Here is a 26,025-nt window from a genome sequence, read left to right as displayed (position 1 = left end):
AATTACAATGACGCAAAAAACACTTAATAGTTTATTCGCTATGAAGAGAAATGAAGTGCCAGCTATTTTTTTTAAGTAAAAAATGAAAAGCTCATCCGTTTTAAGTGCAATTAAATGAAATAATATGCAGACTGAAGTAGCTCCAGGAAGATGTTGAAATTTTCATCCTAGTTCGTCACTTTTAATCTAAGCAAAATGTTAGGACACTTAATATCAGTTATTGAGTTTAAGCTTTGATTTCCAAATGCTCCCCAGAATTACCAAATTTAAGGAAGTCACAACAATAAGGCACCTGTGGTCAAAATACTCAAAGACTCCTCTTTGATCCCCACCCAGGCTCAAAGCTTCTGCTATGGTCATTTCCATGGAAATCTCCAAAGTTTCTTTTTAAAATAGCTTTCAAGCGTAGTTAGGGGTATTTAGACTTATTTGCTTTTCTTCAAAGCTTTGAAAAAAGTGTTATAATATTCCAAATGTTACATTTGTACATATTTTTAGTAATTATTTGTGGGGTGATCGAATTTTCTAAACCACTGTAGATACGTAAGAACGTTGCAACATCTAGTACCCTGAGGTCATAAGACTGACAAAGTCTCCTCCTTGAACCACCCAAATTGAAAGCTTTTATTATGACCTGGCCTTTTAATGTAACTTGGGCACTGGACCAAGGGCGCCATTGTTACTCGAGCGCAACGTTGAGTGGGAATGTCGATATCACTTTCGTCACACCAATTTGTTTTAGTGTTAATCTGCCTGGTACTTATGAATGAATGTTTTCAAAGTAAACCAGTTTCATTATTAAGAAAAAAAAAACGGATTGGACGCATGTGTCCCTTTCCCTTTGGATTATAAAATCATGCAAGTGCTGTGTCCAGTATAACTCACGAAAATCTTGTTAATTTTGTCTACTTTTCAACTTTTTAGTATCCCTGCTTTCAATAAAAAAATCAAGGTACTATCACTTAAACGTAATAACTCCCTATGCCCCCTCCCCTTCTGGATACCATCTTGATAGGATACCGTCTCTGCTTTAAATAAAAAAATAATTAACTTATTGGCACCCCTGCTTTAAAGAAACAAAATCGAGTTATTATCATTTAAATATGATAGCTCAATACGCCCCTTCCCCCCCCCCCCCCTCTGGATGCCACCTTGATAGGATGTCGTCTCTGCTTTAAATTTAAAAAATCAACTTTTTGGGATCCCTGCTGTCAATAATAACATTTCGAGCTATTATAATTTAAATGTAACTCCTCCCTACCCCCCCCTCTGGATACCACCTTGATAGGATACCGTTTCAGCTTTCATTAGAAAAATAATTTACTTAATAATTAACTAGGTATAATTAATAAGTAACTAGGGTACTATATGGTTCAAACAAACACGCAAAATAACGTTAAACAGCTTAGTGTTCCTTGAAAAGAAAAAATGAGGGTATGAGGAAAGGGGTACAAAGACAACAACAAAAATTTCGAAATTATTCAGATATACCTCAAATTATTGGAAAACTGAGTGATAGATTCGCCATGGCATTCCATAAGATCCAAAGAATCTAATTAAAAGAGAGCACACACAAAAGCCAAGTAAGACCAGTAGCCTATGAGAAATCGCAAAATACCCAAGACAATGAACAAGTCATAATGGGGGGCCCTGGGTCTATCAAAATATTTCAATGGTTTCCCAGGGAATTTGATATCATTTTCTTCTGTCTCCACTTTAAATGAAAAAAATAATCTTTTGACATCCCTGCTTTCAATAAAAAAAAATGAGGTATTATCATCTAAAAATGATAGCCCCCTATCCCCCCTCTATAGGCAATAATTTACGATTTATTTATGAATCACATTTTTGGGGTAAATTCTGGTTCAAATTTTAATTCCCCAACATTGGAAATAGCTTGTCTCAAATTTTGTCTCAATCGACGGTTGTTTTTTTTTGGGGGGGGGGGGTAAAAATTTTCCAGAAAGAAGATTGTATTTTCTATCAGGCGTTCAATAATTGAGTATTAAACATTAAGAAAATCTTAATGCAGCAAAAAAAATCTAAAAAATCTAAAAACAGCAAAAAAAAATATAAAAACAGCAAAAAAAATCTGCAAACTTACAATTCAGCTGTACAAACAATCAGTCGGCTGTCAATTTCAAAATCGAACAAAAAGCTGACGCTGTATAGTAGTGAATGCGTTCTATAATTCTATTCAACTTGAAAATAACATTCTTGACTACGAATGATGTAAGAAATAGCGATTAGGAAACTGCATTCGAAATGATTTAAACTCATTTCATAAAGACGATACTTTTTTTTTGTCAAAATATGAAGAACTGTGTATATTGCAATATTTGCAATAGCATATTGTATCTGTCTAGTTTTTATGTAAAGTAACAAAAGAGAAGAAAATTCATGAACAAGAGAGTAGTGAAGAATTATGGTATGCAAAGTAATATTTGGCAGGGAAAGTCACTGATGATAAATCGCTAGGGGTGGCACCGTGATTGCGTGATTTTCGGGTATTCGGGAACCAAAATTTTTTTCGGGGTTACGCATAGATTTTCGGGGAAATACCTGAAAATTCGGGGATAGTGCAAGCCCTGATTGATTTTTAATCAGGAAAATCGAAATACTAAACCACACGGGAAGGAAAAGCTCCGACTTTGCGGTTGACGGAATAAAGAATTGCCGCAAAAATTATTTAAAGTCGACCGAAAGCCGCCGCCTCTACCGGCGGCGGCGTGCCTGCGGCGCGCCGGCGGCGTTACGACACTTCGGTGACGTTCGACCGGGCCTCTCGTCGGCGTGGTTGGGTCGATCCGCCGGCGCGGCACCGGGGTATAATTGTGTTCATGGTTGCCAATACAACACCTCAGCAATATATTGAAAACGACTGGGGTAATAAGTTGAAACTTTTGGGGATACTATTATTACGACTTCTTCTCTTACAATTAAAAAAAAAAGAGTTTAAATGTATCCAGGTCGTCAAAGAGCATAGATGGAATGCTCAAACAAAATGCGTTTGAAGTGTTTTCACTTTTCTAACTTTCATAACTGCAAAATTATCAAAACTTTTAAGGAATAAATATCAGTGCATGTCGATTAATCTGACAATTCACGGTCATTTCTTTTTTGTTGTTTATTTTTTTCAGTAAAGCGCAAATTGTGTTCTGGTCTTGAGAAGGCATGGGGGTTATCAGCCCTACTCATGTTAGTTTTCCTCGTTTTGAGTTTGACTTGGCTATTTATAGTAATTTCTAGTGATTGTGGTAGTTTTATTCTTGGAAGATTATTTGACTTTATTTTTGCTCATTCTTGGCTTAGTGGAGCTCTTTACATTTCTTTGAAAACTGTTTTGGGGAAAAAGTTTTCCAAATTGACAAAACACAAAGCTGTGAAGTTATATTTCAAATAGTAAGAAACACTTATATGTTAAAAATAGACCTCCAAGCGAAATAAAGTTTTGACTAATACACCCTAACAATATTGTTTAGGTGTAAACAGAATAAATGATTACCACAAATAAGTTCCTTTCCCTTGCAGAAGACTGAAACCACGCAAAAGGGCAAAGCTCTTCAAAGGCTCATATCCTAGACTACTGCAAACGAAAATATATCTGAGCCTCAAAGATTGTTCGCGCTGAGAGACCACCCTCCACCTTGGCTAGAAGTGCCAAAGGATTCATTTCCAGAGCTGATGGATCCTATATGGTAGGATCCAATGTCATAAATGGAAAAATAAAGCTGGTGAGTAGCCCAAGACCTAAGGCTTGGCAACGCTATCTGACGTAAAGTCGGTTTGAGCTCTATAATACTACAAAAAAAGAGATTTGTAGAGAAAAAAGGAAGAGAGAGAGAGAAAGAGAGAGAGAGAGACAGAAGGGGAGGGAGGGAGTGAGAGAGACAGAGAGAGAGGGGGGGGGGGGTAACGAGAGAGAGAGGAGCGGGAGGGAGAGAGAGAGAGAAACTGCTTGAGGAAACTACGCAACAACGTGTTAAAAAGAGCTAGGCATAATTTGGTAATAGATGGAGGAGACTGGTTAAACTGCGTGACAGCTCACTAGCAAAAAACAGCTCACGGAGACTTCAGTAACATCAGACCTTTACTGAGTATGCAAAGCATAATTAGAAGGAATATAGAGCAAAAAGCAGGAAAGAGACCTTACCTCAAATCCCACGATTCCTGTTGAGTCTTTGTCAAAAGTATTGAATACGTATCGGGGATACATGCTTGAACTAGCTGAAAATAATTTTGAAACTTTAAAATCATGTCTGTAAAACACGTTACTTTTACTGTAGTCATAGAAATTTTTAACTATAGTGGACAACCATACACTTGGACAAAAATTAATAACGACTACCCTTATTATAAATTACAAAGATATTGCATCCATGAGTCATTTTGACAACCTGAATTTACTTAAGCTTTTTTTATTCAGTTCAACAGTTGTAGCTTGCAGTCGCTAGCAGTGGTAGTTGTAGTGGCAAGTGGTCAAAATTGCAAGTAGCTGTAGTCGCAGTCACAAGTAGTCACGATCGCAAGTAGTTGCAGTTAAAATCGCTAGTTTTTCGCGGTTGCAGTCGCAAATAGTCACAAACTGAGTTGCAAGTAGTTGCAGCCGCCGTCACAGTCCCAATCACAATCATAAGTAGTTGCAGTCTCAGGTAGTCACATTCACACGTTGTCAGAGTCAAAAGTTGTCGCAGTCACAAGCTTTCGCAGTAGCAAGTGCTCGTGGTTGTAGTCGCAGTAGTTAAAGTAGTAATAGTATTATTAGTAGTAGTTGTAGTAGCAGTAGTAGTAGTAGTAGTAGTAGTAGTATTAGCAGTAGTATTAGAAGTAGTAATAGTAGTAGCAGTGGATGCAGCAGTGGTTTTAGCATGCAAACAGTGCTTTTTGGTCAGTTCAACATCCCCCCTCAACATGCCCTAAAAGTTTGAATTTAATATCATTAGCTATTCCCGAAATATGGATGATACGCCATTTTGACAACTTTTATGCAAATAATGTGTTTTGATTTAGTTCAACATCCTCCTTACCAATCCCAGACATTTTCTTGGTTATAATCTTAACCTTAGCAATTTTAGTGGCAGTAGTAGGGGTAAGAGAAGTAGTAGCATTAGTGTGATGCACATAGTACCTGATCCCCTGATATACACAGTACATAGCCTAATCCAAGATCCCTGTCGACATACCCTGATTGTTTCAACATAAAAACTGTAGGATTTGGGGTGGCTGTGGGGTGCCCAGTGGTACAGTTATCGAATCTTTAAACTATACCGATATTAAAATTTTGATCAGATATATTTGGAGGGAGAATAGCAAAATAGAGTGTGGGAAGGGGGAGGGCCGGTTCCCCTCAAGTCAATTTTAATTCTTAAAAAGGGCACTAGAACTTTCAACTTCCAATCGAATGAGCATCCTCAAAAGTTTCTACGACAACTCTTTTCATACGAAGTGACTTGGTGAAAAAAAAAAGAAATAAAAAACATCAATAAATAATGCATAGAGCCCAATTTGCTCTTTATTTAAAAACAGCGCTATTGTTCTGCCTATAAATACTAAGTTCTCAATTTTTTTGTATTTAAAACTGATCATCACACTTGTCACTAGGGAGTCCTTTAGTTAATTGTATTTTACCCCCTCACCCGAGACTCAACAAAGTAATGATTTTATACTAGTTGAGCTCTCTTTGGCTGTTTAACGGCAAAAAACAGCTAGAAATCAATTTTCCACAGTAGAAACCCTTCAGAATGGCCTTTTCCCCAAAATATTTAGGCAGGTATAACCTTGATTTATTTTGAAGAAATCTGTCGTTGTATATTATATACAAATAAATACAAAGATTTATTCAAGAGCCTGCAAAGTTATATGCGAAACGTAGGGGAGACCGGGGCATTGTGGACATTTTTTCACAGGATAGCAAATAACTTTTCAGTAAGACTCTTTTTTGCACATCTGATTCTACCAACATTAACCAGATTCTCATGAGAAGTGATCAAACGAATAGTGGCAAAAGTGTCCATATACCTGGATTACCGGGGTATAATTGACACTTGGTATGGGTAATTCGGACACATATGTACATTATACCCTGGGCTTCTAAAGTCAGAAATAGGTGAGTAAAGATCAGAAGTAAAAAAGAGAGTAAAATTGAAATATAAGAAATCAGAAAGAGAAGAGTTGGTTGTTTATTAAAAATATATCGAACATATATAACAACTAGGCTTGCAGTGAAAAATTAGGCATTATTCAGCAGTAGGCTTTAGTTCAACTCAGCTGGTCAGCTGTGGTACTTTAAGCAATCACGACTACTTGATGTCAAATTGGGACAGGTTCAATTGAAAAACAGGCTATTTTGCTTGTCGCAAAGTGGCACCAGTAAATGATGGAGGCCCTATGTTCATTTTGATGCTTGCTCTGTCGAATGTACATAATTGATCAGTTCTCATAAACTTCATGAAAGGCACAAGTCTTTTCAAATAGAGTACCTCATATTTGTCTTCCTCCTGTGAAACTATCTTCCCAATTGAGTAAGTTTGAATTTTCCGTATTGGGATAAGACAATTACATAGTCACCAGTTTTCACTTCTTCATAGTCAGTGTCTCCCACAACATCTGCATGCATGCTTTCATCGTATGAGTCACTTAGGTGGAATTCTTCTTCTATTTCATCCTGACTACTCTCTATGGTCATCCTGACTATATCCCCTTTTTTCTAGCTAATGTTTGTCCAGTTACTTCTCACTTTTTTCTTTCCCTTAGCCTTTGCAGTTCGTTCAGCGAAGTCCTTCATCAGTTAATTTTTAACAGGTGTGTCAGTCCCTATAATGCTCTTGGTCCTTTTGTGGTTGGTAATATTTTTTCGGGCACTGGCTTTAGGGTGAGGAGAAATCTGTTCAAGGGTGATAATTGGGCATACTGGCGTTTCTTCTCGTAATTAAATAAAAAAAACACAAGTATTTTTAACTGAAAGTAAAGAGCGATATAAAAACTTAAAACGAACAGAAATTATTCCGTATATGAAAGGGGCTGTCCCCTCTTCAATGCCTCGCTCTTTACGCTAAAGTTTTTATTTATTTATTTTTTTATTAATCCACATAACGGTAAGCTAAAAAGCTTGTCGTACTAACGCTAAAGTTTTTTATTGTTTTAAAAAATAGCGTTGTGAGAAAGAGTCTAACTTTGGCGTAAAGAGCGAGGCATTGAGGAGGGGACAGCCCCTTTCATATACAGAATAATTACTGTTCGGTTTAAGTTCTGATGTTGCTCCTTACTTTCAGTTAAAAAACTTGTTTTATTTTTTTAATTTCTGATTGTTTTTTAAATAATGCTGGGAAATCCGGCGCCCCCTTCATAGCAATATCCGTTCCCCCATGACAGCTTCCTCCATGGAAAGATCCTCCCACATAACCCCCGACCTCCCCCTCACTGCCAGAAAAAAACCTGAAAACGTCTGTATACTTCTCAATAACCAATAATATATGTAAACATTGGGCAAAGTTAATAACTTTCAGCCCTCCCCCCCCAGGGGCTTTGTGGGATTAAGTCATCCTTAGAGACATATTTATTATATTTTCTACCATGCTGAACAAAATGGCTATCTCAAAATCTTGATCGGGTGAGTTTGGAAAAAATGAGCATAGGAGGGGGGCCTAGTTCTCCTACCTTTTTTTGGTCACTTAAAAAGGGCACTAGAACTTTTAATTTTCGTTCGAATGAGGCCTCCCACGATATTCTAGGACCACTGGGTCGATACGATCACCCCTGGGAAAAAAAACAAATAAACACTCATCCGTAATCTTTCTTCTAGCAAAAAATACAAGATCCCACATTATTGAAGATAGGAGTTTGAAACCTCTGCAGGAAGGTTCTCTGATACGCTGAACCTGATGGTGTGATTTTCATTAAGGTTCTATAGCTTTTACGGGGTGTTTTTCCCTTTTTTTGAAAATCAGGCAAATTTTCTCAGGTGCATAACTTTTGATGGGTAAGACTAAACTTGATGAAACTTATATATTTGAAATCAAAATTAAAATCTAATTTTTTTTTTATATATCTATTGGTATCAAAATTCCGTTTTTTACAGTTTTGGTTACTATTGAGCCGGGTCGCTCCTCACTGATAGTTCGTTACCACGAACTGTTTGATTTTCGAAGATGCACTAGAAGATGTGCTTGGCTTAGACAGATCATTGCTTTCAAGAGGATTAATGCTCGGAGTGGCTGGTTCTTCAGGATTAGAAATATAGGAACTCAAGAATTCGTCATCCGTAAAAATATCACGATTGAAGGGATAAACGCCAAAAACTCTGAAGCCAGACTGAATATTCTGCGGCGTGAAAGCCTGTGGAAAAGCAGTGCCAAGCAGTTTTGCAATTTATCAATCTTGATGAGCTGACCAGGATGGTTAAGCATCCACGCATCGGCAGTTCTATTATAGTGAGCTTTTACTGGTCCAAAGACAGATATATCCAGAGGCTGAAGCTTATGACTTGTGTGTGGTGGGGTTGTAAGTATTACAACTCCATTCAATTTAGCATATTCTACTGATTCTGAGCTGATATGGCTCGCATGGTTGTCCATGATTAATAAGACTTTTGAGGTAAAACTACAAAGTGTGTGATTTTGAAAGTGTTTAAGAAATTCCGGAAAGGTTTCAACAGTCATCCATCCGCTTACATAAGCAGCATCTTTCGTGCCAGTAAGGGCACCAGAAACCGTACGATCTTTGATTTGAACACGTAGAAAGACCATAAAGGGGGGGGGGATTCGCTACACCTATAGCACTAACTGCTCAACATACCGTTACAAGCTCACCCCTCTCGGCTGATGTTAGTTGAACAACTTGCTTAGCACCCTTAGGAGCTAACACTTTCTTAGGATTCTGCACAGTTGTAAGACCAGTTTCATCAACATTCCATATAGCATAAGCTTTTAGTTTCTCCTTTTCTAACACAGCTGAGTAATCGTCATAAACTCATTGACTGTTGTTGGATTGAATGCTGTTGCCCGAGCAATGCTCGTAACTTGAAGAGAACGGATAGACACACTTGGGTTCAGGAAGGACATAAAACAATCTGCATCAGCAATTTTATTAGTTTCCCAGCTGTCCGGAATCTTTTTCCTGTTGATTTTTGGAAACTGATAGGTCAAAACACGATACTGTTTTAGGCTGAACCTATAGTGCAGTTTACTAGCTTTTGTCAAATAATTAGATAGATTGTTTTCTTCAATACCACTTAAAATATTTTAATGCCTTTATCACCTTTAACTAACTCTGATTCCTTATTCTGAAGTTCATTTAAAGGCACTTCCTTCCAAAGTTCTACCCATCTTATCAGGCTTGCTCGATGAATGTTGAGTTGCTTTGATGTTTTCTTCTTGGAAACACCACTGCGAATCATTACCAAAGCTTCTTTAATTGTCTGCCCGTCTCTTAAGTCCCTGGTTGACTTTCTTAGATAAGTTCTTGCCATCTGAAACAGATTATCTACTATATTAAAGATGTTGAGTATATTTTGCTGCTATTGGGGCATCATAGACACCCTATCCACATTACCCTATTGCCCCTTAATCAGTTACAATAAAAAAATTAAAATATATCCTCTCCACGAAGTGCCACTTCAAATTATAAGTATCCAATGCTTAGCCTAGGCAGTACTCTCTTGAACTTACCTTAAACACATTGTGAAACTAAATACTGCTTGCTGAAAGGTTTAACTCAGTTAAAACAAAGAAATTTACTTCACCTTTGAAAATTCCAAATTTATGCTCTCAGAAATGAATGCGTAATCCAAACGACAGAGGTCATTTATCACGTGTCTCTACCAAACGCCACCTATTCTGGCTATAATGAACTTTAATCTTGAGTCACCTGGGGTGCATAGGAGTGGGGTGTCCATATTACCCAATTGTTCATATTGCCCTGGTCTCCCCTATGAAAATTTTAAATAATTTCAAATTTAATAATTTATATTTTTTTAATATTTTTAATAGCCCCAAAAATAAAAGTGCAAATTTCACAGTATATTCGCTTTTCCGGAAACTTTCCGAAGTTCAGACAGATCTTTAGATCTCTACATACTCTTTCAGGGGTTTAAAAAAAATGTCATAAAAGTGTAAAAGACTTTGTTTCTTAACTGGGTCTTTGAACTAGCCTTTTGTCCTTGAAACCTGCATCAGTTATTAACCAACGTCTGTGCCTCTGATCCTTCCTTTGTGCCTTTGGTTTATGTGATCAGCATGTGAGCCTGTGCGTAGCCATCCAACTTTAATAAGGAATTTCATCTAAACCAATTTACGACGAGAGTACTTTTGCTAAAGTACTTTATATTGTACTGTATCACTAGCTCTCAAAAGTAGAGAGTAAGTGCTATATTTTACCTGCCATTTCCAAAATAACTTTGGAACTAAAAGTTGAACACCCGTTTGAACACTTGGAACAATTGCTTCATTAGAAGTCAAGTATCGTTTTAAATTGAGTACGTTTAACAGAAAACTATTTTATATATGTTTGTAACGATCCGGGTAATTCAGTAGGTTGAATTACCTGACCTCTCAACTGAGGATCAAGTGAGGTTTTCTGACAAACTTCACAATGAAGTTAGTCTCCAAAAGTACAAGTGGTATGGGGTAATGTTGGCAAATTAACTTATCAGTATCTGAAAATTGTAGGTGATGTGGCTAATAAATTAACAGCTAACAGCTTCTTAATAATGTTCTTCATTAACGTTTCAAAAATAGTATATGTGTAGTAATTTATTTTTTAATAATAATGTGAATATAAAAGCTATCTAAGCACACATGCAAAGTAGGCATAATTAAGCACTTGTCAAGATACTAACCACGATAATATCAGTGATAATGCAGTATAGTAATGTGAATGAAAGAATTCAACGCAAAAAGTAAATAATTATGTGTTTTTTTAGTAAACCTTTTTTCTTGCACCTCGCCATTTTGTAGAGAAACGGAGGTCCTGACACCTTGTGATAGGCGTTAATTGATTAAAAATTGAAAGGTCTAGTGCCTTTTTTAATGATAAAAAGTAATTGGAGGGTAGGATGTCATCTCCCGTACACTTTATGCCAAATTACACTAGTCTTTAGGGAGGCTTATAGGGAAGGTAATTCTGCTCTTATTTTGTGGTAATTTCGGTTCTTTGTGATGTTAGTTTGTTCTGTTTGCTCATTTTATGCCAAATAGTATTGGAAACCTATAGTATTTGGAAACCATATAGTATTGGAAACCTTAAAAACCAATAGTATTTGCCAATCTACACAAGGACAATGAACATAGTTAATGTAGTCGAAAGGGGCTGTCAAGTATGTTTGGGAATCGAATAGGCACTAAACAGGAAAGTGCCCTATCCCCTAAATTGTTTGTCGTTTTCATAAATGATCTGGTGCTATTTATGGAAAATAAGTGGGCCCCAACAGGGAAATTTGGATCCCTATCAGTTCCATCAATATTGCTCATTGACGATGTTATACTGGCTGCAAAATCACCAAGGATTTAAAGACATTGTTAAATTTGGTTGAAGAACACCTTGAGGCGAAAAAATAAAAATAAAATGCAAGAAAAATAGAAGTGTTAATATTCCAACGCAATCGAAAGCCCAGCTCAAGAAGAGAAGAAATTTTACTTTAAAGGAGAAATGCTAGTGGTGGTGGAAGAGGCAAAATACTTTAGTTTTTACTTGCAATCGAACCGAAAATGGAAAAAGTTTATTTTGGCTGCATTATCCAGAGGACGAACGGCACTGTTTTCCTTTTACCGACACCGAACCTTGATGGGAACATTGGGACTAGGGCCCTACCGATACATCGGCTGCCCGATGTTATATGGCCGATACGGGGTCAGTGTAACTATCGGGTATCGGGAGAGAGTATCGGACATCGGCCGACCTAGAAGCTGGTGCCAGATTTACTCAGTTAATTTTTGTTTGTCCAGTCTTTGGGATTGGGGCCCCCCGGCACTCCCGAGATGGTATTGAGAGCAAAGAGGTTACTCAAATTAAGTCGATATATATTTTTGTCAATACTTTTCAATACACACCTGGTGCAGCAATGTTCAAAATGTATGGTGAGTTCAAGAACGTGCAACTTCTACCAAAACAACTAAAATTTGTGTGGGAGAAAGATTTGTGTGTATTTGTGTAAAATTTGTGTGTATTTGTGTGGGAGAAAGACCCAAGATTCAATCGATCAAAACCATGATATCCTGTCAGGGGTGCAGCTAAGCGGGAGGGGTGTCGTAAGATGGAGAGGGGTAGTTCCAATGTGTCGGTGACACGTGTTGAAACCTTGAAAAATTTAACTATTTACCTTTGAAATTAAGCTTGATTGTCTGCATTTGCCGTCATATTGGACGATTTTGTCGACGAATTCTTTAAATTCCTCATCCAAACTTAAAACTCTAGCTGCACCCCTGTATCCAATGTGCCTAGCATGGATTCGTTAGTAAGAGACCATATCGTAAGAATGTAAAGTAAAGTTTTGAATATAATTTGTGAATAATCAAAATACAAATTCCCGCTATTGAAATCTGGGTTTCGAATAATCAGTTTTAGTAAATATGTTAAGCTTCTTTCAATTAGATTTTCTAGTATTTTGTGTTTATGTAACTAAACCGACTTAAAATAGTTTTACTATCCAAACTAAAACTTTATTAGGTTTAATCGTTTTTCTAAATCTTTTCTAAATAAGTCTATTTTGCATTATTTGGAATCCGCAGTGTAATTATTGAGGCTGTTCTTTGGTTGTAATAAACCAGGAAAAAGCATGTAATTATGAATATGGGCAGAGAATGCAGGGTTTAAACTTTATGATAGGTTTTTTTTGCGGATTTGAATTTATCCGCAAATTATATCGGAATCGCATCGGCACAATACTGATATATCGGTATCGGTAGCAGACCCCGAAAATCCATATCGGAGAGCCCTAATTAGGATTAACAAACACCTGTTTAATACTAAAGTTCTGCCAATCATGCATTATGGAACTGATCTATGGGGTTTCAAGGAAGGCAAACAACCAGATATACTCCACCTTCAATACTTTAATAGAGCAATCGGTCTCAATATGGCAACCCCAACGTTAGTACTTAAATGATATCTAGGTGTATTTTCTCTTAAGCTGACAAGTCTAAGCCATCCGATATTGGCTTAAAGTAGTAAATATGTACATGTTTACTATATATATATATATATATATATATATATATATATATATATATATATATATATATATATATATATATATATATATATATATATATATATATATATATATATATATATATATATATATATATATATATATATATATATATATATATATTAGTATATACATAGGATGAATATAGTTTAATGTTCCGGGTTTTAGTTTAATTTTTTTAAAGGTATAGAACTATTAACCCTTTCTTTTACCAGAATTATTTTCAAACACTTTTTCTGGGGCTAAAAGGGGAACATCAATTGAAAAACATTAGACAGTCACTTCATTAGTTGTCCATCTTTTTATGACCTTACTTTATAAGTCTTAGCGAGACTCTTATGGAGTTGTTCGTGACAATAAGATTAACTCGGTGCTTGGAGAATTATATCTGACTTCCCATGAGAATCATTACGTGACTTGAGAAGTCAAGATCACCTGAGTGTATCTAACAAATTTGAGCAACATTAAGGATTGTAGTAATTTTAATTCGTCATTTAATTCATCAGAAGACATCAAACAAGAAAAGATTTCTCTCTCTTACAGCTAATGAAAAGAAATGATTAACACGCACTCCAAAGCTTTTATCTAAAGGCTTATTTATAACATACAAATTTTATTTCCAAAATTATTTTCTAACATATATTATATGCTATAAATAATTTATTTCAACCGAAACTCTAAAAACCAGAATTTTAATAACAATAGACACGTCAAAGGATTGGCTTTTTATGCTGATTCCAAATATATAAAGTCTGTTGAATGTAGCTTTACGAATGAAAAGCTACAAAGAACCCTACTGTAGAGGTATTAAGCTCGTATATGCAAAAATATGAAATTTTAAATTTTTTGCACGGATGTGTGTTCTGTTTGCTTATTTAGGGGTGATCATGTCGAACCAATGATCAGAGAAAATTGAGAGAGAGCTTATTTGATTGAAAATAAAAAGTTCTAGTGTCCCTTTTAGGTGACCGAAAAGATTGGAGTGTAATTAGCCGCCCTCCCAAGCCCCCTTTTTACCAAAGACACCCCATCCGAAGTTTAAGATAGCCATGTGATTTTGCATATTTGAATAATTGCCCAATAATATAGTTGCCCAATAACTAAGTCTTTGGAGATGACATGAATTTTCATAGTCCCTGGGGAAGGGGCTGCAATTTACGTAATCGTCCCGTCGTTCACACATTGTATTTGATATTGAGAAATATACAGAAGTTTTTTTCGGGGGATGTATTTTCTGTGTAGGAATGATTTTCTGTGGGGAAAAAGTTTTCCAGGGGCAGTTTTCCAGGGAAAAACTTTACACGGAGGAGACGGAAAGGGATTTCCTGGCATAATTTGAAAAACCGTCTGAAATTAAATGAAAAGTATTCTTCAAAAGTAAGTAAGGAGCAGGCTTATAACTTCAAACGAACAGAAGTTAAGCCGTTTATGAGGGGGTTGCCCTTTCCCCAACCCTCCCTGTTTACGCTGAAGGTTGTCTTTTTGCCACAATTCTTTAATAAAGACTCCTCAAACACAGAAACCGTTGAATTCTAATAAGATGTATTTTTAAAGATTTTTAAGACTTTGATGTTATTTTATTTAATGTGAACAAGGGGTAAATTACGTAGTTTAGAGCTCTTTCCCGGGGACTCTGGAGGATCATGTTATTCCCAGGGCATAGCTATTGGATTTTTATCAAATTTTTATCAAATTCAACCAACATTTTTATCAGATATTTCTGGGAAGAAATGGGCGTGTGAGCTAGCTGTCCTCCAATCTCTTTGGTCACTTAAAAAGGACACTAATGCTTTCAATTAATGATCAAATGAGCCCTCTCTTGATTCTCTATGATCACTGGTTCGATGTGATCACCCATGAGGGAAAAAACAAATAAACACGCATCCATAATCTTTCTTCTGGAAAAAAAAATGTAAAGTTCTACATTTTTGTATATACGAACTTGAAAAGACTACAGGAGTGTTTTTTTGTATATTCTGAATGTGATGTTGACATGTTCGTTAAGATTACTTGACTATTGGGGTACGTTTCCCCTTTTTCGAAAATCTTGCAAATTTTTCCTGGCTTGTTACTTTTCATGGGTAAAATCAAACTTAATGAAATTTATATATTTGGAATCATCATGGAAAGTCAATTCTTGTTGTGCATGGTCTTAAGAGTTTCAGTTACTGTTGAGCCGAGTCGATCCTTACTTACAGTTTTATGTCAATATTGAATATACCGCAGCCTGCGAAATCTTTTGCAAATAGCTACAGCATCAAAATGTATGCACATTATTTTATTTATTCAATCCAATTGGCAAGATTCTGGCAACTGTAAAACTTTTGTATTTTATTTTTAGGTTAAAAAAAAAACATTGAAGAACAACTACAGGGAATAACGATTATACTGAACATAAATGAATAGCATTCTAACACTAAATAACAGCTTAGCATGCATCAAATTGTCTGAGGCAATTCTTTTGATAGAACAATTTCAATCTTTCCATAGATTGAAATTTGGTTGCTTTTATCCTGAGCCAAAAACCTTATATACAGAAAAATGAGGTATTTAATATTTTCCTGAATTTCAACCTAAATTAAAGTCAGTAAAGTCAGAAACTATGAAGAAAAAACTTTTTCTTTTACATACCAAATTTCCACGAAAGAGCAGGCACCATTTAAATTTAAAGCAAGGGCTAAAAACAATTTGGAGTTTCATTCTCATGAATGGTACTTCTCCTCAATTAAAGTTTTAATCTTATCCTTGATTTAAAAAAAAGCTTTTATTTTTATACGGCATAACTCCAAGATATACTATTCTCCAAAAGCTTTCTTTATCTCTGCTAAATAATTAGAAGCAATAAAGAGACAACAAGATCTAGAAAGAAAATCCCCAATTACTCCTTTGTAAAGACGAGAAATCTCCCCATCAATATCAAGAGAATCCTAAAAGGAACAACACAAAGAAACATATATTGAAGGAACAAGTCGCCGCTCCTAAGGAGTGCGCTTGGTTTCTCATTAAATTTAAACTAATTATTACGGGTCCATCCCCTTACTAATATAAAGCATACATAGACTAAAGTATTAAGTTTGGGATTAAGTGAGTGTTAAATTAGACATGGATGGCTTATGCATAGATACTGTGTTCCAAAAGTTGCATCTATGGCAGGGTTGCCACTTATTTCCAACCTTAACCGAAGTGATGTTATTCTTGTACATAGCAATAATCACTTTAAGTATTTGTCTGGTATACTACACAAGGATAAGTCCTTCGCTAAAGCTTTTCTATCAGTTGAATCAAACGCTTCCTCATAATCTATAAAACTGAAGACTAAAGGTGCTTGGAGACTCAGACCCTTCTCAGTCACTTATCTAAGAGTGAAAATTTGGCCCAAACATCCTCTACCCTTCCTAAAGCCACACTATTCTTCTTTTAAAACTTTATCTACAGCATAGTAAATCTAAATGTATCACCATACTAAGCAATTTACAACCTGCAAAAACAAAGCTAATGCCTCTATAATTGCCATATTTACTCTTATCTCCTTTCTGATAGTGAGGTTTAATTAAGAGCTTTCCCAAAATCGCTAGATACTTTCCCTTTTTCAAAAACCATATTTATAATCTCCAGTAACTTATTTCTAACCTCATAAGCCCCATATTTAAAAAAAAAACTCATTTAACACACTATCAGCACCTGGGGCTTTATTATTTTTTAATTCTTTTAGTACTATCAGTACTTCTTACTCACAAAATAAATGTTCTTTAACATTCAAAGCACAGTTTATAGACAGTAAGCTTATCGCAGATCATTTCTGGTCATTGTGAACAAAAAGCTCCTCCCACTTCTTTCTGCCTTAGCTTGTTTAGCCTGTTTCTAAATATACCAGTAAGCTTATCGCAGATCATTTCTGGTCATCGTGAACAAAAAGCTCCTCCCACCTCATTCTGCCTTAGCTTGTTTAGCCTGTTTCTTTCCACTCGCACCCCTGTCCGGGTTTTTATAATGGGAGAGATAGAGAATGATCATACTGCTATATTCTGTCTACTGTGATTCAAAGTATCTCCAACTTTTTTATTTATATCTTTTCCTGTAACTTTTTCACGGTTTAGCACACTCTCAAAATTTTCTAGCTATCTCTCTTTAACTTTTTCCTTATCACTAATTGTGGCCCCGTCCCTATCTTTAACTAATACAAGTCCAGGCTAATTATTCCCTCTCAATCTATAAAATACCAGAATAATATTTTACTGTTATAACGTCTGGCTGCATATTTCCACATCTTCGGCAATTTTACTTATGGCCTCCACTTCACACCTTCTTAGCTTATATTTTAATGCTTTCTCCACTTTCTGTACATTCCTCTTGTTTTCATATGATTTATCACCAGATGATAAAAGATACTTGTGCAAGATCCTTCTCCTCTCTATTAAACATAAAGCTCTTTCACTAATATTCCTAGGCGTGTTCTTAGCTTTCTTCCCTGAGACACCATCAACGACTTCACAAAATATTTTTTCTTAAATTATTCCATCCATCTTCTACATCGTCCAGTTTTAAAATCTCAAGTTTAGTATTCAACTGTTCCTAGAAAGTTTCTCTAAATCTCCCATTCTGGAGTCTACCAACGTCAAAGCTTCCCGGAAGGTAGTTACCCTTCCTAAATTTCAGATCTAAATTAATTCTAGATACTTACTAGATGTTAATTTTTTCTTTTAACCTTATTCCTACCGACTTTAACCCTATTTCTACAGACCTTGGCGTTAAAACCTTCTAATAAAACACCATTTTTTGCTTGGTACCCTATGCGTTTGTTCCTGTAGCTGTAAGTGAAATTCATCTGAGTGACAACTATCTCTTTCAGTCGGTTCTACAAGAATATATGCATCTATGACTGATATGCTGTACTTTTTAATCATAAAATAATTAACTATGATTCTATTATTAGTACAATCCTAACTTAAACAAGACTTTGCAGCTTCGTTATTCATCATGAGCCTTACACGTTGTCTTTGTACCTTATCCTTCCTGCCAGAGTAAACAAACTCTATATCCCCTAATTTCATGTTTCTTACTTCTGGGTTATGAATTTTTAAATCTCCTAATAAGTCCAGTTTGAAGCGTCTGGATTCGTCATTCAAAATGTCGATACGATAGTTATATTTTAACATGGTAACATTCCAAGTTGCAATATTCATTTTCTTTAAATCATTGATTTTATTTTTGTCTTAGGAAAAACAATCGTCCCAGAGCTAGTTCACGACGGGGACAAGCACATCTTCTCTCTTCTAGAAGAAGCGCTTAAGCTGGCTTGGAATCGGACAACAAGAGGTCCCTTGGATCTCCAGTTAAATGGAGGCTCTGTGCAATCCTGGGCCCACCTTGGTCAAAACATGGCTTTCCCCACTTGGTGATAAGTAAAGAGCGATATTAGCTATATTATATGACTTAAGCTAAATAAATCAATAATGTTGTGTTTTTTCAAAGCTTAGAAATAAACAAAAAAGAGAACAGAAATATTACCTCCTCTTGGAAAAAGCTGAGCGTATCCGGCTTTGAAAATTTCCTCTTTTATAACTCCCGAAGGATAAGCCGCCTTGAAGTCCCTATAAAGCCTTTTCAGTTCTGTTCGGGAGAAATGTGTAACCTGAAATTATACCAGAGTGCCTCTTTTATTTTATTATCATTTCATTTTGTACGAAAATAAGACAAACATTGCAAACTCGCTTTTCTCTCGGTCAAAATAACTAATTTTTGGACCATTCACAACGAGAATCAAAATTCAGATGATGGTAAAACTTATTTTAGACGTCAAAAACTTATTTTTGAAAAAAAAATCACGTAAATAACCGGAAGTTCATTTTTTTATGAATAACCCGAAAGTTAATTATTTTGTTTGTATAAATATGTTAGTTTCAATTTTAATACTCTAGTATTTCTACTAATAACGGATGCTGCATATGTGATCAAAGTATATTAAATGGTGTGCCTGTTCTCATATTATAAATAAATGGATCACCATTTATCACCATTTATCACAATTTATCACCATTTGAACGTTTATTAGTTCCCTAAAACCGAGTTTGAACTAATATTAGTGGTTAAATTTTAACGTTTGGAAAGGAAAATTTAAATATTAAAAACTGAGATTGGGGACCCAGGCCACCAGTTCCTGAAAAAATGGGGGGGGGGTATTTTTCTTCAATTTGTTAAACGAAGATGCACAAAAGGTTTTTTTCCAAAATCTACGTTTGGTAATTGCCTCCCTCCCGCCCTCCTCCAGCTAGCACCCCTGTTGATGACTGCAATACTAATTTGATAACTTCCGAATGATATTTCAAATTTGGTTGTGGTTCAGACTACCCAACAGAAAGGACCAGAGTTATCTCCACGTGATCTGAAGAATCTTTGATTTGACTAAGGTAAAGATGTTGAGGTTTCTGATGAAGTGTTGAATCTTCTTCCTTAAGATGCTATTAAAGGACTTGAAAAATTCTTAAGAAATCAATGCCATCTGAGCTGGCAACGTTTAACTACCAAGGCTTACTTAGCGGTTTCGATTTATTATCGTTCATTGTTGCTGCTTTCAGAAGAAAGGGATTCGACGCGTATTACTGAACTGTTTCTTGATAGCATTCCTTGCTTCTTTGCATCTATTAGCGGATATAATGTTTAGCAAGATTTCGATTGGTCGAAAATGTGATGATATTACCTTACTTTTAATAGTAGAACATCAGCACAATTGATGAATTAGTCCAATTCATTAGTGATCTTTTTTATGACGAAAAGGTATTTTAAGCTTTCCTCGTGGAAATAAAACTAATCAGCTCTAGCACTATGTTGTGTTCATCATCGATTGTTTGCTATTAGAGGCCTGATTCAAATACATCCTGAGATTCTTCGCACACTGTCACGCGTGACGAATCTTTGTTAAAACTGCTCAAAGTCAAATTACAATTGACCATAGACTTGTCTGATTGATTCCACATTAATTAACATTTAATTACATATTTTAATTTTTTACTAAAAATTGTAGATATCATAATACTGGTTTACTTTCAAATTGAGGAGCTAAAACCATAACGAAATTAAAATAGTTTATGAAACCACACTGGCTAAGCATGCAATAATAGAAAACCTAAGACCACGAGAAAACGACGCGATTCAAGACCAGTGAAAAACAGCAAGAACGTAAAATATTTTAGCCAAGGCCTCTGCTTAGCCCTCCTTAGTAAGAAAAAAGAAGCAAAAAGTCCACGAAACGAAAGAAAAAGAACAACCTCAGTTGATTAAAATTCAAAATAGAGCCACCTCGGATGAACAATTTTGCACTAAGGTCGGCTGAGCAGAAAAACGAGATAATTCAGAGCCATTAGCGAGGAGTCACTGACTTCCAGCCACTTGATGAACATGTCCCAACGCCTCGTGTGCCACACATTTCATCCACGCTTGGTACAGTTTCGCCACGCTTGGCAATGTCCCCAAAACGCTTGGCAGAGCCCCCATAATTCTTGACACAGTTCCGATACGCTTGGCACACGCCAATTAGTGTACATAATTTCTGAGAAAAAGCGGTCTCTCGGCCAGTACTTCAAGAACAAGGAAAATACAAATATTTAGGTCGATAGTTAAATCTGCAGCAAGAGAAGAGACTCCAAGCGTTTGAGAGCAATTGTCTGCGAAGAATCCTCAACATAAACTCGACGCAACACGTCTCGAACCAGACAATACGTCAAATTACTGGGGAACCTCTAGTCATCGACATGATAAGGATCCGAAGATGGAAGTACTTGGGAAATGTTGTACGAATGAAAGACGACCGAACACCAAAGTCCATCCTCCAGTGGCAACCAGCGGGAACGCGGCGAAGGGAAAAACCAAAGAACACACTACGCCAAATATACCAGAGGGACCATCTCAACGCAAAGACGTCCATATATCCCCATTGGGTAGACGTTACGGCAGCAGCCCATTTGAGGGATGACTGGTTTCTCTTCGTCGATGCCTTGGGTGCCTTCGGAGGCACAGGAGGATCTAAGGTATGGTAAGGAAATTAAAAAACGTCTTCTAAAAAAAAATTTATAAATTATATTACCTTCGCTAGGTGTTCCAACCCCCGAGGACGGCGGTATACCGGACTTTCAATATCTTCGACTTCAATTTCTGAAAAAAGAGAGAAAATTAAATTGGAAAGCAACGGGTTAAAAAGATTGAATAATAAAGAATTGTATCTTGAAACTGAAAATTTTCTATTTCAGCAGTCTCAAAATCGCGATTTCATCTTTTACCATTTTACTAGTTCGTTAATTTCGTAAGATTAAAGCAATTTTGAAACTGGCACTTTAATATCATATATTGACATATCTTGACTATATTAAAATTTGCTATTATACGAAAATGCAACACAAGATCATAAATGCGTACCCATAAGCAAACAAATGCGCATGAAACCCAAAAGCCTTTCTGAAACTCATAACTGCAAACGCAAAGAGAACTACAAGAGACAAATTATTCATAAACTGGGTCTCCCCCAAAATAGTACTTATTTTACAATCAGAATATCTCTTCATTTTTTATTATTCTTTTCAGACTGTTGTCTCTGGCAGTAATTTATCATCTAGAAAAGTAATTTTGGAAGCTTGTTTTGTTTCGAGGAAGAATCTTGTTAGGGGCCTAGAAACGGATCATAAAACTAGTTGTCCGTGATCAGATTAAAATTTACAACCCCTGGGCCTGTAATTCCATGGTCAGGTATATCTTACTGCGCAAAAAAGTTAATATAGGGTATAGCCCTCCCCTCCAAAAAACAGGAACCAAAAAGGGCCAAAAGTTTTATTGTGATCGGGTGTGGAACCTATATTCTTAAATCTTTTGGTCAAGAAGACCCTGCTGCAAAAGAAAAAAAAAGCTAAAAATATTAATTTCTCCCAAAAACGCAAACAAATTTTTCTTTCTAACTACTTTAAACTTACAAGTGATCCTGGGCTGAGGAAACCACGATGCATAAAAAGAATTTAGGTTAAGGAAACTGACCCCTTAAAACTAGGCCCAGATATTTTTTTTTTTTTTTTTTTTTGGACTGACTTGAAGCCTATATCTGAAATTCCTTGGGGAAAGAATGCAGTTTTTGGTTGTTCTTGATAAAGTATAAGCTGTAATTCTTAAGGCCAAGAAAAATCACATGTAAAATAAGTTTGTTGAACCAAATGAGGTGCAAAAATGTTGCTTTAAAGTTGCACGTGTACAGAGTCTAGTGAACCGTAACGAAGAAAATAACTTTGAAAAGAAATTAGGATATATCAATTCATGACATCAGAAAATATGCATAATATTTTTCTTTGTTGCTCCTATAGCCCAACAACAAATATAGCACACCGCGACTATGATCGGATTGACTTGTTCTTGAAATTAATTAAGAAAGCTTTTTCCACAAACTAACTTTTTTCAAAATAAAGTAAAGAACTCCATTCAACCAAAAATGAACAAAAATATAATGAAATAATCTAACAAGCATACAAATATCACAAATCAGTATCAATAAATAAATAAAACTCAAAACAAACATAAATTAAAATAAACAACAGAGTCAAATTCAAAGTGAGCAGAACTTAATATGAATAGGGTTCTAAACCCCTATGCTTCCTAAAAGCCAGAATATAATTTGTACTTTACTGAAAAAAATTCAAAAGAATTTACTGAAAAAAAATATGCATTGTCAGTTTAATATAAATATGCTGATATTTATTCCTTAAAATCTTAATTCATTTTTGATTTCTTAAAGTTATAAAAGTGGAAATATTTAAAAGAATTTTTCAGTAAAGTGCAAATTATATTCTGGGTTTTAGAAAGCATTGAGGTTTAGAACCCTACTCATATTAATTTCTGCTCGTTTTGAGTTTGACTCTGTTATTTATTATAATTTCTGTTTGGTTTGGGTTTTCCCCCATTCACTTTCTGCTATTAAAAAGGGCACTAGCCCTTTCAATTTCCAATCGAATGAGCCCTTTTTGAAGTTTCGACGACAACTCTATCTGTAAAAACCTTATATGGCCCCAGGGCACGACTTATAACCCTTGCCCTGAGGGCTGTGGGGGGGTTGTCATCCTCAAAGACAAAATTCCCAGAACTTTCAACAACATTGAACATAATGGCTATCTAAAAATTTTAATTGGATGTGTTTGGGAAATGGTGGGCTTGAGAGGGGGGTTATTTGCTCTCCAATCACTTTCGACTATCAAAAGGGCACTAGCCCTTTCAATTTCAAGTCAAATGAGCCCTTTTTGAAGTTTCTATGACAACACTTTCAATAAAAACCTTATATGCCCCCAGGGTATAACTTATAACCCTTGTCCTGAGGGCTCTGAAGGGGTTATCATCCTCAAAGACCTAATTTCCAGAACTTTCAACTTAGTTGAACAATATGGATATCTCAAAATTTTGATTGCATGTATTTGGGGAAATTGTGGGCTTGAGAGGGAGGTCAGTTGCCGTCCAATCACTTTCAACTGTTAAAAAGGCACTACCCCTTTCAATTTCTAATCGAATGAGCCCTTTCTGAAGTTTTTTCGACAACAATTTCTGTAAAAACCTTATACGCCCCCAGAGCATGACTTACAACCTTGCCCTGAGGGCTGTGAGGGGATTTTCCTCCTGAAAGACATAATATCCAGACATAATACATAATATCAACTACGTTAAAAGAAATGGCTATCTAAAAATTTTGATTGGATGTGTTTGGGGAAATTGTGGCTGTGGAAGGGGTATTAGTCGCCTTTCAATCACTTTTGGCTATTAAAAATGGCACAAGCCCGTCCGATTTCCAAATGAATGAGCCCTTTTCGAAGTTTCTACGACAACTCCTTCGATATAAAGGGCCCTGGTCTAAAACCAACCAAAAATACATTGTGCCAAATCGTTCTTTAGTTAGGCAGCGCTATTGCGCTGCCTATGATGTGATTTAGATTAGCTCTACTTATATGACAGCTATAAAATTCTCCATTAATGCAAAAATGACAGTAGTATAGATTATGAGCAATCGTTCAATTCTGTTGATAGAAGAGCTTTAGTAAAGGTTTTAACCTTGTATGGTATACCAGACAAATACACTAAAGTGATTAGTGCTATGTACGAGAATAACACTGCTGCGGTTAAGGTAGAAAATTATGTGAGCAGCTGGTTTTGTATCAAATCAGGAGTTAAGCAGGGTTGTGTTCTATCCCTCTTTAAAAGGATTATTTTAATAGACTTTGTCTTAAGGAGCACAGGAAAGGCAATGGGAGACCACGGAATCAAATGGGGAGGAAAAATTCTCCTGGGATTTGATTATGCTAATAATTTAAGCATCCTAGATGAAAGTTTGAGCAAAATAAATGAACTTGTAGAGGTTTTGCGAGTTCAGGGTGCTAGAATAGGTTTGAAAACTAATTTTAAGAAGGCTAAGTCACTAAGGCTAGGAATAAGTAAAGATGAAAAGGTGGCGTTGGGTAACGAAAAGATTGATGAGTTGGGCAGCTTCACTTACCTTGGTAGTATTATTAGTAAACATGGTGGGAGCAGTAAAGATGTTAAAAGTAGAATAGCTAAGGCTCAGGGTGTTTTTCACAGTTAAAAAAAGCTTAGAAGAACAGGAAGATAAGTCTGTAAACCAAGATTAGAATATTAAAAGCTACAGTGATGACAGTGGTCATATATGACTCCAAAGCATGGGCGCTCCGAAAAGTGGATGAAGATTTGCTAGATGTTTTCCAGAGAAATTGCTCACGGATTGTTCTGGGTACCCGGTGACTGAGCGTATTTCAAACAATAGGCTGTACGAAAAAGGTGGTTCAATACCGCTCTCTAGGGCTATATTGAAAGAAAGGTTGAGATGGCTAGGGTATGTTCTGCGGATGAAGAATGACAGATGCCAAAGATTGTCCTTTTCGGCCAACTGTCTGGGGCTGCACAGAAAGCAGGTCGTCCTCGTCTTGGGTGGGAGGACGTCATAAAGAGAGATTTAAAGGAAATGGGAGCTTTCTGGGAGGGTGTAAAAAGGGAGGCTTTGAACAGATTGGGATGGAGGAGGAGCGGGCGTAGCTTTGTTGGCCCCAGGCGGCTTGGTACTGTGGTGAGTTCTTGGTAGTAGTAGTAGTAGTATGTACATTCAACTATGTCCATTAAACATAAAACACTAAGTTTAGAAACATAGGCATAGATAGACTTTGCTATGGGAACGAGATTAGAGTATTTTCAACGTGAGCACTAAAGTTGTCGGTTTCTCAGTGAAGGTAGGGATTTCTTGTGGTGATTTTTTTTTTAATAAATAGCTTGAGCCATCTTAAGCTAATTAGAATTCTTATGCATATTGTAAGGTTCCGTTTTAAAATTTTGCTTCAGTTAGTATATATCCTTCAATTTTGAAGAGGAAACTTTCACTAATTAACTTTTGTTTCGGCAAATGGAGAAAAAATTACCCAAACGTATTAGCAGCATATTTAAATTTAATGCAACAGAACAATTGATAACTGAAACACGATTGTAATTAATCAGAATTTGTTTTGATATGGCAACTCATCCAAAAATGCATAAGCCGTTTTCGTAATCTTGTTAAGAAAAATCATTAAATTTGCTATTGAAAAATATACTTTTCCACTAAAATTGTTACCATTATTTCCTCGCATAAAAATGGGAGAATATCTGTTGTATATCCTGAACACTGTCAAAATGCGCATAACAAATCAACTTTCATGTTTTGGCCGTTAACACTGAAAAAAAAATACAGCTCATTTCATGCATCATTATAAAAGACTGTCATCTTTCTTTGAATACACAATAAATACTATTATTTTTAGAAATAT

General features: G+C 35.9%; 1 protein-coding gene across 2 annotated transcripts in view; it reads right to left on the bottom strand.

Moving 5' to 3' along the window:
* The window catches only part of LOC148953306 (A-type potassium channel modulatory protein KCNIP1-like), a 253,811-nt gene that overhangs the window by 102,173 nt on the left and 125,613 nt on the right, over positions 1-26,025 (bottom strand). For both annotated transcript variants that reach the window (XM_089087614.1, XM_089087615.1), the window contains exons 4-6: positions 21,285-21,352; positions 18,713-18,836; positions 4,154-4,227 (exon numbers count right to left, since the gene is read on the bottom strand). In XM_089087614.1, the coding sequence (XP_088943740.1) occupies positions 4,154-4,227; positions 18,713-18,836; positions 21,285-21,352 (266 nt within the window). The remainder of the gene's footprint in view (positions 1-4,153; positions 4,228-18,712; positions 18,837-21,284; positions 21,353-26,025) is intronic.

The sequence above is a fragment of the Artemia sp. Qi Xiang Cuo genome, chromosome 4 (genome assembly GCF_049724085.1).
Source record: "Artemia sp. Qi Xiang Cuo chromosome 4, ASM4972408v1, whole genome shotgun sequence".
NCBI lineage: Eukaryota > Metazoa > Arthropoda > Branchiopoda > Anostraca > Artemiidae > Artemia > Artemia sp. Qi Xiang Cuo.
This window is presented reverse-complemented; position numbering and strand designations above follow the sequence as displayed.